Source organism: Thunnus maccoyii, chromosome 22 (genome assembly GCF_910596095.1).
Source record: "Thunnus maccoyii chromosome 22, fThuMac1.1, whole genome shotgun sequence".
NCBI classification, from domain to species: Eukaryota; Metazoa; Chordata; class Actinopteri; order Scombriformes; family Scombridae; genus Thunnus; species Thunnus maccoyii.
The window spans coordinates 19678459-19694920 of NC_056554.1; the positions used below are offsets into that span (position 1 = coordinate 19678459).

The 16462-nt window shown below is 39.6% G+C and overlaps 1 protein-coding gene across 4 annotated transcripts in view; it reads right to left on the reverse strand.

Moving 5' to 3' along the window:
* The window catches only part of phka1a (phosphorylase kinase, alpha 1a (muscle)), a 31954-nt gene extending 19108 nt beyond the window's left edge, over positions 1-12846 (reverse strand). For 2 of the 4 annotated variants that reach the window (XM_042400784.1, XM_042400782.1), the window contains exons 1-8: positions 12554-12845; positions 6082-6240; positions 5899-5946; positions 5043-5211; positions 2901-2983; positions 2711-2791; positions 353-451; positions 121-267 (exon numbers count right to left, since the gene is read on the reverse strand). In XM_042400784.1, coding sequence (XP_042256718.1) covers positions 121-267; positions 353-451; positions 2711-2791; positions 2901-2983; positions 5043-5211; positions 5899-5946; positions 6082-6240; positions 12554-12631 — 864 coding nt within the window. In that variant the 5' untranslated portion in view covers positions 12632-12845. Of the gene's footprint in view, positions 1-120; positions 268-352; positions 452-2710; positions 2792-2900; positions 2984-5042; positions 5212-5898; positions 5947-6081; positions 6241-12553 lie in introns of all 4 variants that reach the window. The other 2 variants (XM_042400781.1, XM_042400783.1) reach the window with 2 other exon arrangements.
* Positions 12847-16462: the final 3616 nt, after the last annotated feature.

Here is a 16462-nt window from a genome sequence, read left to right on the forward strand (position 1 = left end):
GACTGAAATCTTGAAAAAATAATCAAGAGGTTGAGCAATCAAGTAAATAATCCTCTTTCCTTTATTGTTGCTGTCGACAACATAATACATGTTTTCCTGCTTTACTGTACATCTCCGCACCTGCAGTTTAGAGATGATCTCCTCCTTGGTCATGTTGACTATGTCGATGTTCTCAACAGCGAAGGCAGGGTAGGTGAGGATGGCCAGGACGCCGGCATCCACCTCTTTGGAGATGGATGCTCTGGGTAACATGGAGGTCAGGATGGACTGATGAGGAAGAGGATGAATTAGAATCATAGGATGCTATCAGGACGCTATGCTTTTCAACATCATATATACTGTATGTGTATACCTGGCAGTGCTGTATGTCATCAGCCAGGGCGTGGACCACAGATCCAGGTCCTCCTTTTGCTCCAAACAGGTTGAGTTCATCCAACGCCTCCAGAGCTGCCTGGAGGAAACACAGCATCAGTATACCAAGGTGTGAGGTACATATTATACAATTAATTAAGTCTATCTTTTTCACAGATTTCCACCAAGAAACACACTGATTGATTTGAGCTGAATTTTGCCCTGGTTACATTCAATTATTTCAAATTAATGAATAAATGAATGAATGAATGAATAAAAAAATACATTCCAGCTTGTTCAAGTGCACTAGAGCCAAACCAAGACACGTTTTTTTAAAAACCAGTGCTGATATTAATAACTGACTCGTTTGCAGGAACACTCCGATCACATTCACACAGTTACACACATTCACACCTGGAAGCTGCCCAGTACAACCACAGTCTGATCTGCCGCTCACTGATCAGATCCGCTGGGACAGTTAGGGTTAAGGGCTTTGCTCAAGGGCACCTCAGTGGTGGTAATGAGGGAGGGGTGAGTGCTGCATTTTCACTATTCCCTACCCAGATTTATCCTGCCAGTCCGGGGATTGAACAGATGATCTTCCAGTCACAAGCCTGCTTGTCTGACCTTTACACCACCACTTTGCATTTTATGTTTGAACAATACATTTTACTATCAAATCTGTATGTGTATGTGTATATATATTCATAAACATATACATACACACAGACACATACAAAGTGGGGTCTGAAAGTCCGACACCACTAGTCTTTTTGCCTTTGTTTTGAATGAAATACTATTTTTTTTATTACAAATGATGATGTCAGTTTAACAATTTGAGTGAAAAGTTTAATCTTTGAAAAACGTACAAGGATTTCAGAATATCTTTCATATTCGGTATGTTCCCCTTTTTGCTTTAATGACATCATGTACTCAAGCTGGCATGGAGTCCAGTTCAGGTTTTGCAGAAGTTTGTACAAAACCCGATGACCCATGTTATCCCAGCACAATTTGACACTGTTCCAAAGAGCTTCTTGTAATGTCACAGAAAGCTTGGCTTTCTCAGTATTCAAGTGCCCCATAAATGTTCAATGGGGTTGAGCTGAGGTGACTATGGAGGAAAGTCCATATATTATTAATATATATATATATATAAACAACTAAATAAGACAGACTTATTTAAATAAACTTAAATAAGAAAGAAATTAAATACTTAAAAATCAAAGATATCAGACTGTGAGTAAATTACCTGTAAAATGTACATTAAAATGTTTTTTGCATATCTGTCCATAAAAAAATATCTGTGATAAGCCAATATTGGCCTATAATATTGGTCTTGTGATATATCGATAAGTCTTTGGTATCAGGTTTTTGTGTGCATCTTTTCCTTTAGAATAGTGTGGTCTAATATTGTACAGCAAAGTATGAAAAGTGTGAAAAGTGTAGAGTAAAGTGTGGTGCAGTATGGCAGAATGTGGTATTGTAGTACAATACATATAACGCAGCACATTTAAATGCACATTAAAACTATTTCATCCAGTGCTGCTGTTATATATACTGATAACTTCATGTAATAATAAAGCAGGGAACGTTCTGTAGTGGTGCCCATTTCCAAAGTCTTAAATTAACCTGTGTGTGTGTGTGTGTGTGTGTGTGTGTGTGTGTGTGTGTTTGTGCGTACTGAGTCGAGTACTGCGAGTACTGTGTTATTTCTGAGTGAGAAGCCATACTTGGAAGACCACAGAGAACCTGATACCTCCTGTACTCTGCCGGCCAAGGACAGCGCTCAGTCAGCCGCAGCGAGTGTTATGTGAAAACTTCATAACTTCAATTTTCCACCAGGGATTTTGTTTGACGTTTCCTTTCAAATAAAAGGATCATATCTTTTTATAGACTGAGACAAAACCCTGCCAAAAAAACCCTACTCAATAACATTAAAATATTCTCATTTCGCTTTTAAAAAAAACAAAAAAAAACACGCCTTTTTACTTCAAAAGAGATTTTAAAGGATTTTATCTGACTACAGGATTATATTTATCTATAACGACAAAAGGAAGCTCTGATGCTACTGTGTACACCTTCAACAGCGAAATGAAGCCCTCCCATCTGATCCCGAGTCAGTTTGGACAGTCTGGGTCGTCTAAATGTCAGTGTAAAGGCCGTCGGAGTGACTAGACACCTTCGACCGTGCCAGCGATATTTACTGGAGCACCTGTTCTGCCTCTGCGTAGGGAGTCAGGCTGGTTTCTCCTTCCTGTTCACCCTCTGCTATCCTCACTCCAATAGGACAAGGAAGGACCAGCGAGACCTGTTGATATACATTGTATGCTTGCATGTGTGTGTGTGTGTGTGTATTAACCTTGGCTGTGCCTATAGAGCTGGCGTTAATCTCAGTGATGCCCTGATTGGTTTTGTCCCCTCTTTCCCACATCCCATAATCCTGCGAAGAACCAGAAAAGAAGAAGACAGCGTTAATATAATATTAATGCTTCCCCAAAGGCTTCAGAAAACTGAAACACTGTAGGTGTTGATAATGAATGCATACTTACAGCCACTTTGTAAGCTGCCTCAATGTAGAACATGAGATTCTGAACAACGTCCACTTCATCTTGGGTGTAGACAATATGAAGACCTGCACACACACACAGTTAAGACAAAAAAAGGTTTATTATTTATGGAATGAATGTCATAAAAACAAACTTAAAGACAAGGATTGAGCTGAATACTTGGATGAAACAAGTATTTAGTAGGGATAATTTTTATGAACATCATCTGAGAAAAATGTGTCAGTATCCGTACTCGTGATAGGCCGGGCAGCCACACACACAGAGCTCCTCCTTTACACAGAGTCCATACAAGGTTCTCTGCTGCTGCTCCACACAACACAATCTTCCCATTGTCACAGCCGCTCTGTCCGCAGGGATTAACAGCTCTCGACTCTCACTGCTTCTTCTACGCCGGTTATTCATGCATTTTATTTCATACTTCTTTAGCGAACAGCCGTCAGAATTACATCACCCTCCACCTGTCATGACTTCATTCATGTTTCCTCACAGTTAACACCTACAATCTCCCAATAATCCAATCACAATCCCCCCTCGTAAAAAACCAGCGCAGTGTGAAACCGACCTCTGGAAAATCTATTAGTGTGTCTCAGAGCCGCCGGTGTTTTTGGTCAGAGGAGGAGAGATACGCCGGCTTAACCCTCGGCATCGGATGGCGTTGTAAAGTCAGAGTGATTGTAGCCGACTCGTGGAGAATCATAAGCCTTGTCTTTGAAGGAATAATCTGGTGGATGTGTGTATTTCCCAGTTGGAGATTCTCCAGGAGGTGCTGGTCTTGGCAGAGCTAAGACGGACTCTGCAAACCTGACTGACTGATCAACCGTACCATGAGTACCTGGTGTATATATTGTAAATAATCACTATCACTGAATAAATACAAACATTGCTATTTAATTTTGATTTCCTGGTTTGTTTTGTGGGGATCTGCAGTAAAACCCGAAACGGATTTTTGGTTTGTCTTTCTTTTATGTTGGTGAAACTGGAGTGAATTGAACTGACTGTGGGACGAGTTACACATTCACACTCACCAATATTGCTTTGCTTTCTTGATTTAATACACCTATTGACAACTGAATTGAGTTGTGGTCTATTTGTTTTTGCAGTGCTGGTTTTTGGTGATGTATATTTCCATTTCAGGCTTAAAATACCAACTTCCAGTTTAAGCCCCGCCCATTCAGAGTACAGATACAGATACAGATAATTTAGTTGGTTAAACAGATACAGATACAGATAATAGTGCACTCACTGTGACACAAAAACACACTTCTTGTTCTCTGCTTTCAACTGAAAACAGTAAATGCATCTCCAACCATCCTGAACAGGCCAGAAGTCACAGTCTAGTTGACTGATTGGCTGTTTTTCTGTGTGTTTTTATTGACACTGTTGATATTTGGTTTTTTAATGCTAAAAAATTACCTTCTTATATTGTCTTAAGATCTTGTTGCCCTTGTATTTTCCACACTGTTTGAATGATATTGGTTTGGGTTTTTTCTGATAAGTAATACAGTATTTGTGGGTATCATCTTAAAATAAATACTTACATTATTTGACAAACCACTGATTTTTTGAGAAAGCAGCCAGTTTTCAGAACCAGTTCTTTCAGACTTAAATCAGTAAAGTGGATTCTAGTTAAAAGATGTTTGAGGAAAAAGCTCATACTTGACAAAGGTTTATCAACTAATTTGTCCTTTGACTAAGAAAAGACAGAAATGTTCAGAGTTTTCATTAATTAAAACTGACGACAAATATGAAGGATGACTTTGACTAATATGACTAAAACTCTTGACTTTTGATCTCAGGACTAAGACTGAGACCAAATTTAAAAACTGCTGACAAAATGAACACTAGCCAAAACACATTTATTATGTAGCTGAATGTAAATCAATCTGTAACCAATTTATCTTCCACATTACTGGAAATCTCCTTTATCATTTCAAAAATCTTACATGAAGCAAGACACTCAAAGGACTCACATAAAATTGACTAAAATGATCCTCCTACCCATCTAAAATACCTGCAGTTTCCCAGTAAATAACCAATGAGCAGATTTTGTTCCCCTTGATTCTTTAAAAAGCGCCTCAAGATTTAAAATGCATCTTTGTTGCATATTTAAAATTTCCGTCATACCAGATGCAGTCATCTGAGCGAGGAAGAGCAGGAACAGTGAGGTGGCGTCGACCTGTAGGTGACCCCACTGGTCGTCTCCAACAATAGGTGCGCAGGTCTTGGTGTTGTACTTGGCGTGGAGCGAGTCCGAGGTGCTTTTGCTGTATTTAAACTTCTCCACTTTATCCAGCTGTGGGTGGAGAGATCAGAGAGACTTTTCAAAAGGACTTTAAAACAATGAAGCTAACAAGATCTAACCAAACAATAAAGTATTCAACAAAGGAAATCACAAGAAAACAAATACAACTTAGCATTTTATATGAAGATAACACAAGCATAACAATATAAAAAATACATATTAAATATGTCTTGTACCTAATTTTATACACATTTTGCCTGAATTATTTGGAGTCTTCGGAAAATTTGGGATCTTCACTAGAATTTAAAATAAAGTTTTGTGGGTTTGAACAATGTTTGGCTGAACAGCATGAGTTTATAATGACGGATGTGAGATTAATGCAACACAAAGCTTATAATATGACATTTAAAAGGTAACCAAGCTTGAACCAGACCAAAACTAAAAGCCTGGCAGGTTAGCAGAACTCTACTCTACTCTCCAAGTAAGAACTGATATCAGTAAGATTTATCTGAGGCTTAAACAACCCATCAGCTGGGCTTAACCTCTACTTTATTCACTGCTGGGACTTTATCCAACTCCTGTGTTTACTTCTCATCCTGCCCCTTGTGTGTTTATGTGAGTGTAAGAGAAAGAAAGAGGGTGGAAAGAGGACAGATGGTGAGAGACTTACAGCTCAAAGAGAGAAAGGTTGGTAAGTGTAGCAGGAAGAGACCAGGAAATAATTTTGAGACAACGTACCTGCCTCATAATACACTGAAGGATTCCTCTCATTAGCTTTACCACACTCTAAAAAGAGAGAGAGAGAGAGATGGTTGAATGCCAACATTTTCAACACACGGCTCCTGGTAGTCCAGGGGGAGAAACATGAGTCTGAACCAAATGGGGCATTTCATCAGCACACACACACACACAAACACATACCTGCTCCAGCTCGTAGGCCTTGGCCTTGTCTTCATCCCTGTCTGCGTTCTTCCTGTAGGCCAGGCTCAGGGCCCACACAGACACGATGGCGTAAACATTGTCTCTGACCCAGGCATCTGGCTGATCGCCGCTGGCTGGCAGAAGACCCGTTACTGGATCCTGATCAAAGGTCACAGGTCAGTCATTAGCAGAATCCAATGGGACACATTAGACAGTGTAAATTAGAGGTAAACTTCAGTGCATAATAATTTTTTGTTGGCTGTGCAGCTCAGAGGATAACGGAAATTAGGGCTGATTATTTAAGATTTTTAAGCACCAATAAAAATCAAATTTGGGGTAAAAGAACATTTTAAGTCATTATTTATTAATAGTTTAGTACGCAACAGCTCCATCAGGACTGTGTGGATGCAGTTTGAGTCAGTGGCCGGTCATAACATCTGTCATCACATTTTGCTTCAAGTGTTGCTCAGCTCTGATTGGTGCATGTACGTATGTGACATCATCTTTTTCCAGCTGGGGCTTGCCAACTTCAAACAACAGAGAAGAGGTCAGACAGATATCTCTCAAGTGAATAACCAAACTACTCAAACTTTGGCAGAAAATGTGTTCATGTAAGAAAAAAGAAAAAAGCTTATTGAGAATCAAGTTTTCAGGGCCTTTTATTTCAAATCTAAATAAAATCTGATTAAATGGACACATTTCGCAGTGCAAACACTTATTTGTTCTTATTTGCATTTTCTCCCCATTTTTCTATTGATTTTGTGTTACATGAAGCATATTTCGACCAACAGAGGACCAACATATGCCATATGTGCCAACATCTGTGATGACACCGCATACTGAAACTGAAAATGATGAGCTTTAAGTACAATAAGTTGAATGCTAGGCTAACTCTGCTAGGATTTGTAAATGCATTGTCCTTTGATCCACTGATAGTGAAGCTGCACTAGCAGCTGCTATCTATCTTCTCATTTCACATCAGGTCAGTGAAGACTCATTCGCTTGGTATCAAGCTAGATCACTGCTGCTGCAAAGAACAGGGTCCTTATCTAATTTAGTTAAATTTTCTAGAAAAAAAACATTGCCCATAATAAACCCTGTTTCTTCCTGTTGTAAAGAGGATGTTGCTGTGATACCAGCAATATTCAGAGCTGAAGCAGTGCAGTTAGAGCTGGGGAACCAGAACAATGATTCATCATTATATACAATTACAGATATATCCTGGCTATACCTGTGCCTAAAAAGCCATTAAATATTCATTTTTTTCTGATGTTTATAAGTTATAAATGAATTGACAGCTAACAGACACCACAGCAGTCAGCTCTTTCGACATCAAGTTAGGTTTCATCACTGATAGAAATAGAAATGCCACACAAAGTGGTTCCTGGTTAAGTTGCACAAGCAAGAGAGTTGACATGTAAGACCATGCCATGGCTCCAGTCTTAACCTCTTTCTGTAAGAGTAAGAAGTCGATTCTTAGTTAGTAGTAACCTGTGCTGAAGGTCTACAGATTGCAGCAGCTCTCTGCCTCAGACATATTTTACCGTCAAACCAAACAGATTTACTGCTAGTACATTTATCATTCTCAATCAAATGTATTATTGATGACACTCGGGCTACAGCTGCAGCAAGTGGCTGCTTTCAGTGAGAAGACTTGCTGATTAGTGCAGTGATCCATCTGAGCAGTGAGCTGTATTCAACTGCAGGCTGGCCAGCAGCCATTTGAGGCTGATTCATAGCTGAACACTCAGTTTGTCAATCAATCAATCAATAATGTTTCATATAATGTACAATCACAGTGAAATGTAATCCCACCAGTTCCTTCAATTTGTGCATTAAAAAGAGTTGAATAGAGTAGGGGGAGGGGGGTATCCTCAATGATTCTCCTAGCCTTATTCTTGCAGCACTTGGTGTAAATATCCTTATTGTACGTTCAGCCTAACGAACCACATTTTGTAGGTCCTTGGGGTCCTGTTCGGTGCTGTTTCCATGCCAGGCAGTGATGTTCTCCATCAGGACACTCTTGATGGTGCAGGAGTAGAAATTCCTTCAATTTCTTCAAGCTTCTGAGGTGAAACAGTCTCTGCTTTGCCTTTCTCACCACTGAGTCAGCATGTAGCACCCAGGTCAGGCCCTCGGTGATGTGGACACCAAGGTACTTGAAGCTGGCCATCCTCTCCACCAAGGACTGATATTAAGGGGTACGTAGTTCCATCCCTGTTTCTTCCCAAAGTCCACTCTCAGGAGTAGTTTGTTGTCCTAACACCAGTGGGTCAGGTCCTATACTTCCTTCATGTAGGCCTTTTCATTGTTATCTGTCATCAGGCCCACCACAGCTGTATCATCAGCAAACTTGATGATGATGTTGGAGTCGAAAGTGGCTACACAGTCATGTGCGTACAGGGAGTATAGCAGGGGGCTCAAAACGCAGCCCTGGGGTGCTCCAGTGTTTACGATTAGGGTAGAAGAGGTGTGTCAACCTACCCTCACCACCTGGGGTCTGAAGGAAGTTAAGGATCCACATGCACAGTGAGGTGTTTAATCCCAGGTCCTTGAGCTTTGTGATGAACCTGGAGGGAACTATGGTGTTAAATGCTGAATTATAGTCAATGAACAGTAATCTCACATAGCTCCCTTTCTTGTCCAGATGAGATATGGTGGTGTGGAGGATGTATGCTGTGGCATCTTCCATTCATCTGTTGGAATGGTAGGCAAACAGCAGTGGGTCCAGTGTGCTGGGTAGTGAGGAGCAGATATAATCCTTGACCAGCTGTTCAAAGCACTTCATCACGACAGAGGTGAGTTCCACTAGGCGGTAATCATTCAGGCAGGCTGGTCTTGTTCTCATGGGCACAGGAATGATAGTGGACTTCTTGAAGCACGAGGGTATGACAGACTGAGCCAGGGAGAGGTTGAATAACACCGGCGCTAGTTGGTCAGCAGATAGTTGGAGGACCCTCACACTGATACCGTTTGGTCCTGCTGCTTTCTTGGTGTTCACACACTTGAAAGCCGTCCTGACCTCATGCTCAGAAAGGGTGATAGCTGTCATAATTCTTAGACCATGCCATATGCTTCTGGGATTGCCCTTCTGGAATTGTAGTTCCACTTTCTTCCCGTAGTCCCTTCTTGCCTCCTTGCTCTTCTTACGTTGTAGGCTGCTGTTTTATAATTGTCCATGTTTCCAGACTGCAGCCCTGAGTTGTAGGCCTGGATGGTTCTGGTAATCCATGGTTTCTGGTTGTGGAATGATTTAACTGTAGTTTTGGGTAGAGTTGCTTCTGTAAATCCACCACAGACTCACTGAATCCATTAATGTCATCGGTGACATTGAAGGTGGTGTCCTGGAACGTGCTCCAGACTGGGTCATGTAGTACAGACTGTAGGGTGGCCTCTGATTGGCGGCCACTGGGGTCATGCATCATAGTTTGTTTACATACTTTAACCTCAGCAAGATGGCCATATGATTGCTCTTCCTGAACGCGGGTAGTGATTCTGCTCTGTAGCCATTTTTGAACAGCGTGTATCAGTGATCCAGAGTTTATTCCCCTTGTGGCGCAGTCAATATGTTGATGGAAGTCAGGCATAACCTTCTTAAGGTTAGCCTGATTGAAGTCCCCAGCAACAACGAGCACAGCATCAGGATTACCGGTCTGTGAGCAGTTCAAGTCTTTGCAAAGATCCAACATGGCAGCCTCTGTACTCCCCTGTGGTGGGATGTAGACCACTGTGATAATAACTGATGTAAATTTCTTCGGTAGAAAGTGTGGTTTGTATGTTATTGACATTAACTCCAGATCAGGTGAGCAGAAATGGGAGAGCACTTTAATATTCCAACTGTCACGCCAATCTTTCTTGCCAGAGTCCTCTGTTCTGTCTGATCGGTATACAGAAAAAGAATCACCTGGTTGAATGGTTCTGTCCGGTTTTCCAGGATTTAGCCAAGTTTCGGTGAAACAAAGGACATTACAGTTCCTGATATCCAGTTAGAAACTGATGCGGGCACAGAGGTCATCCAGTTTATTATCCATTGGCTAGCAGGATGTTTGGCAGAGAAGATCCATGTGACCGGGATCTGAGCCAGTGTTTAATCCCTCCAAGTTTACCTCGGTGTTTCCTCCGATGCTGAGATGGATGCAGAGATGGTCTTACATGTCTATGTGGTCACGATCGTAGCTAGTGTTTATCCCCTACATCTTTTCCTAGGTGTTTACTCCAATGTTTACATTTGAAAACCTGGACTGTCCAGGTAGCATAGTCAACAAGTGGAGAGGTTACAAAGTGGTGAGTTGACCATTTCCCCTATCCCAATGGGTGACTTGTACTCATATGTTATCATTGTCTTATATTAATCACAAAAAGTACAACTAATATTGTAAAAATACACGTAAGGAGCATAAATGTGCATGAATTTAGCAGAGTTAATGGAGAAGCGACTGGATAGGTCCGCACTTTCTAGAACATGTCTGCTTCCATAATTCATCTGCATCGTTTTGTAGTTTCTATATAACTGCAGAGGAAGAAGTGAGATCCCAAACCTCTGGTCTGTCAGTGTCAGTTATACGCTGGAGAGTGTGTGTGTCTGTGTGAGTGTGTGTGTCTGTGTCACAAGTTTCAGTTATATGCAGAGGGATGCCAACGTGAAACTGTAGTGGGGCAAATTAAACTGTGGCAAAGTTTAATGGGAAACCCTGTGTGTCTTGAATTTGGATTTTATCTACCTGGGTGGGCCACCCAAGTAGAGCCTGTGTACGAGAAACGCTCACTATTATCGATGTCTGTGGAGCTGCTACTATTTTGACAATTGATTAATCCTTAAAGTCATTTTATTTAGCAAAAATGCTGACATATGATGGTTTCAGGTTCTCAGATCTGATGCTTTTCCACGTCTTATTGTATATGTTTGAGTTTTGATATGACAAATAAGACATTTGATGATTCTAGGAAATTGTGACAGGCGTTTTTCAAAGTTTTTTGACATTTTATAGACCACAACAATGAATCAAAAAAATAATCGGAAGGTTAATCGTTGATGAAAATGATTGTTAGTTGCTTGCAGCTCTAGATGTCTGCATTTTCTGACTACTGTTACAACCTGCAGTGGATCAAAAACTTGAGAGAAGAAACTCCTCAGCTTCCACCTGAATCCAGTTTAGTCTTTTAAACTGGTCATCATGCAGAAACCGACGTCAGGTCACGTGGGAAAAAGTTTTTAGAAGGGCTTGGGAAATTGGCATTTTGACAGTAAAGCATATGTACTTCGACCAAAATCTGAATTTTCACAATACATATGGAACACTAATGTGAAGCTACAGAATGATATAAAAACCTCAAAAACTTACTTTAAGTAAAAGTACAAATACAGCAATGTAAAAAATACTCAATTACAAGTAAAAATCCTGCATGACAAAATCCTACTTAAGTAAAAGTACACAAGTATTAGCATGAAAATGTACTTAAAGTATTAAAATAATAGTACTCAATTTGTCCCTCAGACTGACATTATATATACTGTTATATATATTGTAGCTGCTGGAGGTGGAGCTAGTTTGAACTACTTCATGTACAGTTAGCTAACTTGGTTTAGTCCAGTGGTTCCCAATCTAGCGTTTGGGCCCCTCCAAAGGGTCACCAGATAAATCTGAGGGGTCGTGAGATGATTAATGGGAGAGGAAAGAAAGAAAAACAAAGTTCTGATACACAAATCTGTTTTCAGTTTTTAGACTTTTTCTCTAATATTTTGATTTTTAGTGAAATATTGGATCATTTGAACATTTATTGAAATGAAAGCATGTGAGAAGTTTAGAGGGAAAAATTACTATTTGGTGGAGCTGTTAACAACTCATAGACATCTGAAATGTGACCCCGACTACACACTGCTTTTTGTAAGATGTCAAAAGCCAAAAAGGTTGGAAACCACTGGTTTAATTTTTAACTAAATGTTGTATTTTAAAAGGTTGTTATATTATCCATTGTGTCAAATCTTCATCTAGAAAGTAACTAAAGCTGTCAGATAAATGTAGTGGAGTAGAAAGTACAATATTTCCCTCTGAAATGTAGTGGAGTGGAAGTAGAAAGTAGGAAATACAAAAAAAAGGAAATACTCAAAGTACCTCAAAATTGTACTTAAGTACAGTACTTGAGTTAATGTATTTAGTCACTTTCCATCACTGGGATTCATTGCATTAAATGAAGACACACACTTACACACACACACGCAATGAGAGTCTGTAATTACATGTGTATGCGTGTTATTTGAAAGAGAGCTGATGCCTTGTGCAACAACAATATTCTTCACCTCATTTACTGCTGCATGCATGACACATTTTGGTTTTCCCACTGGACTAATGTTAGCAAACCTGCCTGCAGACATGCAAATAGCGACTGTTTCCGTTGACAAACTGCCTTTTTTAAACTGTTAAGTTAATTAAACAGGTGTGAAGATACCAAAAGGTCATATTTAAACACTCACTTGGTGCCGCAGGATAGTTTGCTGCACTATCCGGGCATAGTTGTCCAATTTAACGCCGGAGTTGCTCCTGCTTCTCATGGTGACGAGTCAACGGTTCAATTCAAGTATTCAAGGACACAAACTAACTAAATCCTCGACTGTAATGTCATTTTTCGGTGCTCTTTTTCGAAAGTCCGGCAGGCCGAAAGAAGAAACACAGCTTTCACAGAGAACCAGGAAAGCTGCTGCCTAGCTGTCAACAGCGGCAAGCAACGAAAGTCCAGCAAGTGTAACTTGAAGCTGCGGTACGCGATAATTTTTTTCCTAGGATGGCGAAGTCGTGGCCCGCCTCCTTCTACTTGTGATTGGCTTACCTGCCCTAACTCTAACCAATCTCATTCGTCATGCCTAAACCTAACCAACCCAACCAACGAAGGCGATGAGTACTAGCCAATCATAGGCAGAGGTGGGCGGGGCATGTGTTCGCCATCCTAGGAAAAATATCGGCAGTAAGGTAGTTACAGGAGGCCGGCTCAAACCGGATGTTAGGAGAGGTTACCTTCAAAATAAAAGAACGTCAGACAAGAAGCATAAGTCTCCTGGTAATTTACTTTTCTAGGAATATGGAAACTAGAGTGTAGTTTATTCATTTATTTACTGGTTTATTAGGGCCTGAGCCCCAAAGGGGTGAACACCCTATTGTATTTCATGTGTTAGTTTCTTTCTTTCTTCTTTATTATTCCGCCACTCCAACCCTTAATTTGACCCCCTAAACATACTCAAAAACTCACTAAATTTGGCACGCACATCACGTTTGTTAAATGTAAAAATTAACCCCCAAAGTGCCAAAATTTGCTCCAGAGCGCCACCCATGTATCTAATATGGCCGCCACGGCCCGTAGGAATGTCGTACAGAGATTGAACCAAAACTCAATTATTCGTCTCAAGACCTACAAATCATACGCTGACACCCCTGACCTAAATTCAACAGGAAGTCCGCAATATGCCCATGAATGGAGCTCATTGAGTGAGAGTGACAGTTTAGTGATAAAGTGCTGCAGAAAAATAAAATCAAAACTAAAATTTGTAGCTTTGTACTGCAGTTTTTCCTTTATTAAAGCCTGAGCACTTAGCGGTTCGCTCACACTCTCCCTTCAAATATATGAGTATTTTTCTGTGTCCAGCTGCAGTTACTTATTGTCTCTACACACCTGACAGTACACATTTCAAACAAACAACTTTGACCAGGTCATGTGCATTAAAAGTCTTTCCTTTTCTAAAAATAGACAATGAAAATTAGGAAGAGAATTTCTTTTAGTGAATGGGCCCAAAACTTGCATAATTTTGATGACACAGGTGTGAGCAAGACAGACATGTCTCACCCTGCAGAAAATTGTCATCCTCACACCTTTGAGATTTGATGTTTCACCATGTCAGAGGAAATTGCTATAACTTTATTGTACATGCTCCAGTCTTCACCAAACTTCACATGTTTGTAAAGTCAGATCTGTCAGCCCAGGTCTGGAGACATCTACATGCCCGTGGCAGAAGCCCTTGGACTGCACCGCGCCCCGACGTGCGCAAGGGTGTGAGGGCCCATTCAACGCTGCTTGCAGCTTTAATTTATAACTTAAATTACACATCATGAGTTTTTAAAGGTGCAATATACAACATTCAGCCCCGCCAGATGTCAGCAAACAACTATTTGCCTATTGTAGTAATTATTTGGAGTAATGGCGAACTGAGCAGAGAATGAAGTCACACTCCTTCTGTCTGTATTGTTATCCGAGCTTTTCAGTTCCTAATTTGAAAGCCGGTCCAGCTGCATGTGCATGTAAGAGCATTCCCATATTACAGCTAAACAGTACATTAAAATATGTTTCTGAAAACGCCAAGGCCCCTGTGCAGGGATCCCCGGGAGTGCCCCCTCGAGCCTTACAGGCTCTCGTCCATATCTGCAGCGGCTCAGTGCATCTCTATAACACACGCTGCGTTTACTTTGAAAATCCCTGGTTTAGTTCCACCACCTCCGTTTCTTTCTTTTTTTTTAACATAGTTTTATCTCCAAAGTGTGTAAAAGAAGTTATGAATTATGTTCATTATTTATTCTATTTGTTTATTTATTTAGTATAGCTCTCCTTAAATTGAGCTGCGGCCAACACGCTTCAAAACGCGTAACTTTTACTTTGAATGCGAGCTGTCTCTGTTTCTCGACTTCCTGTTTCAATTTTCTTTGTACAAGTTGGATAATGGAACAAGCAGACACTTAAATCTGGAAATACCCCGAAAAATTGTGTTTTTCATTATATAATGTGAACAACTGCAAATTAATTATACTTCATGCACGGACCATACAACTATATAACACATTTTACCCAAAACAATTTATACCTGGCAGAGTAGGCCGAGAAGTCTAAGAAAACAGCTGTAGGACCAACATGTAGAAATATATCCATTTACTGCACGTAATTTCTATAAACATATTTTTAAATTTTACTCTCACTGAAGTATTTGATTCATCTAGAGTGCCTACTGTGGCAATAAATATTTTACTTTGAAATTTATAACCGGACATGCTATTCTTTGTTATAAATAACTTGACAGTAGTTTAACCTACTGTATGAAGTTTGCACAGTATGGCAGAATCATCAGTTAAGGATGAAAGTAATACATCTAAATCGTACATTGTTAATACACAAATAGAAAATAGGGAAAGGCTTTTAAAATGGCATGAAACGAGCAGAAATACTTCAACAAATGCTGTTAAATACAACCAGGAAGCAAACTTAGGCAAAAAAAACATTGGAAATCATCCGGACACCATCATTTAAAGCGTATTTGCTGTTTTATCAGAACAACATCAAGTGTTGTGGTTAAGTATTCAAGGTAGGAAGTGACTGAAAACATTCTAATAGTATTTTATACTATTTCTATATTGTGTCTCTCTCTGTGGTGAGCAGAAAGTAAGATGTTTTCGGCGCCCTCTAGCGAAATCAGGTTGCCCCTAAAATCTAAAAGTAAAAATACTGTTGTCTAAAAATACTCCATTACAAGTAAAAGCCCTGAATTCAAAAGGTTACATAAGTACAGAAATCAGAAAAATGTACTTAAAGTATCAAAAGTAAAAGTACTCATTATGCAGGCTTGCTTCTTTTAGAGTGTTATATTATCATAGTATATTATATTGTTTGTTTATATCACTAATAAATACATTTAAGAGCTTTTTTATGCTGTAGTTCATCAATGTGGAGCCAATTTAGATACTTTTGGTAATACTACTACATTATAATATAAGTGTGTGATGTTTTATATAACAATAATAATAATAATAATAATGAGAAGACAAAGAAAGAGGAGGAGAAGAAGAATACCCTTAATTTATATAGTACATTTCACAGAAAGTGCATAACAAATAACAAAGAAAGAGAAGAAAAGAGCGGACAATTTAAACAACAGTTAGAATATTAAAGTAATATTTTACATAAAATCTTCATCTGAAAAGTAAGTAAAAAGTACAATATTTACAATATAAGTACAAAGTAGCATAAAATGGAAATACTCAAGTAAAGTACAAGTACCTTAAATTTATACTTAGGTACAGTACTTGAGTAAATGTATTTAGTTACATGTCATCACTGCCCTTGTTTAGGTGTTTCAGGAGTCCTTGTTCATCATGTGTGCTCTTGATAAAATCGAAAAGACTACAAGAAATCCCAGAATGCTTCCTGCGTCGAACGTGTCCCTCTTTTAAAAATGTCCGCGTGAGGAACGTTGCCTGACCGTTATATAGCTGCATTTTACCTTAACTGTTGTCAAAATCATCGATGTTCCCTCGTGTTAAACCAGATTAAATACAACAAAAGCAAGTTTTCAAAATATTTTTATCAAGTTTTCCTCTTAACTAAGCTGTAAAAAAACAAAACAAAAAAA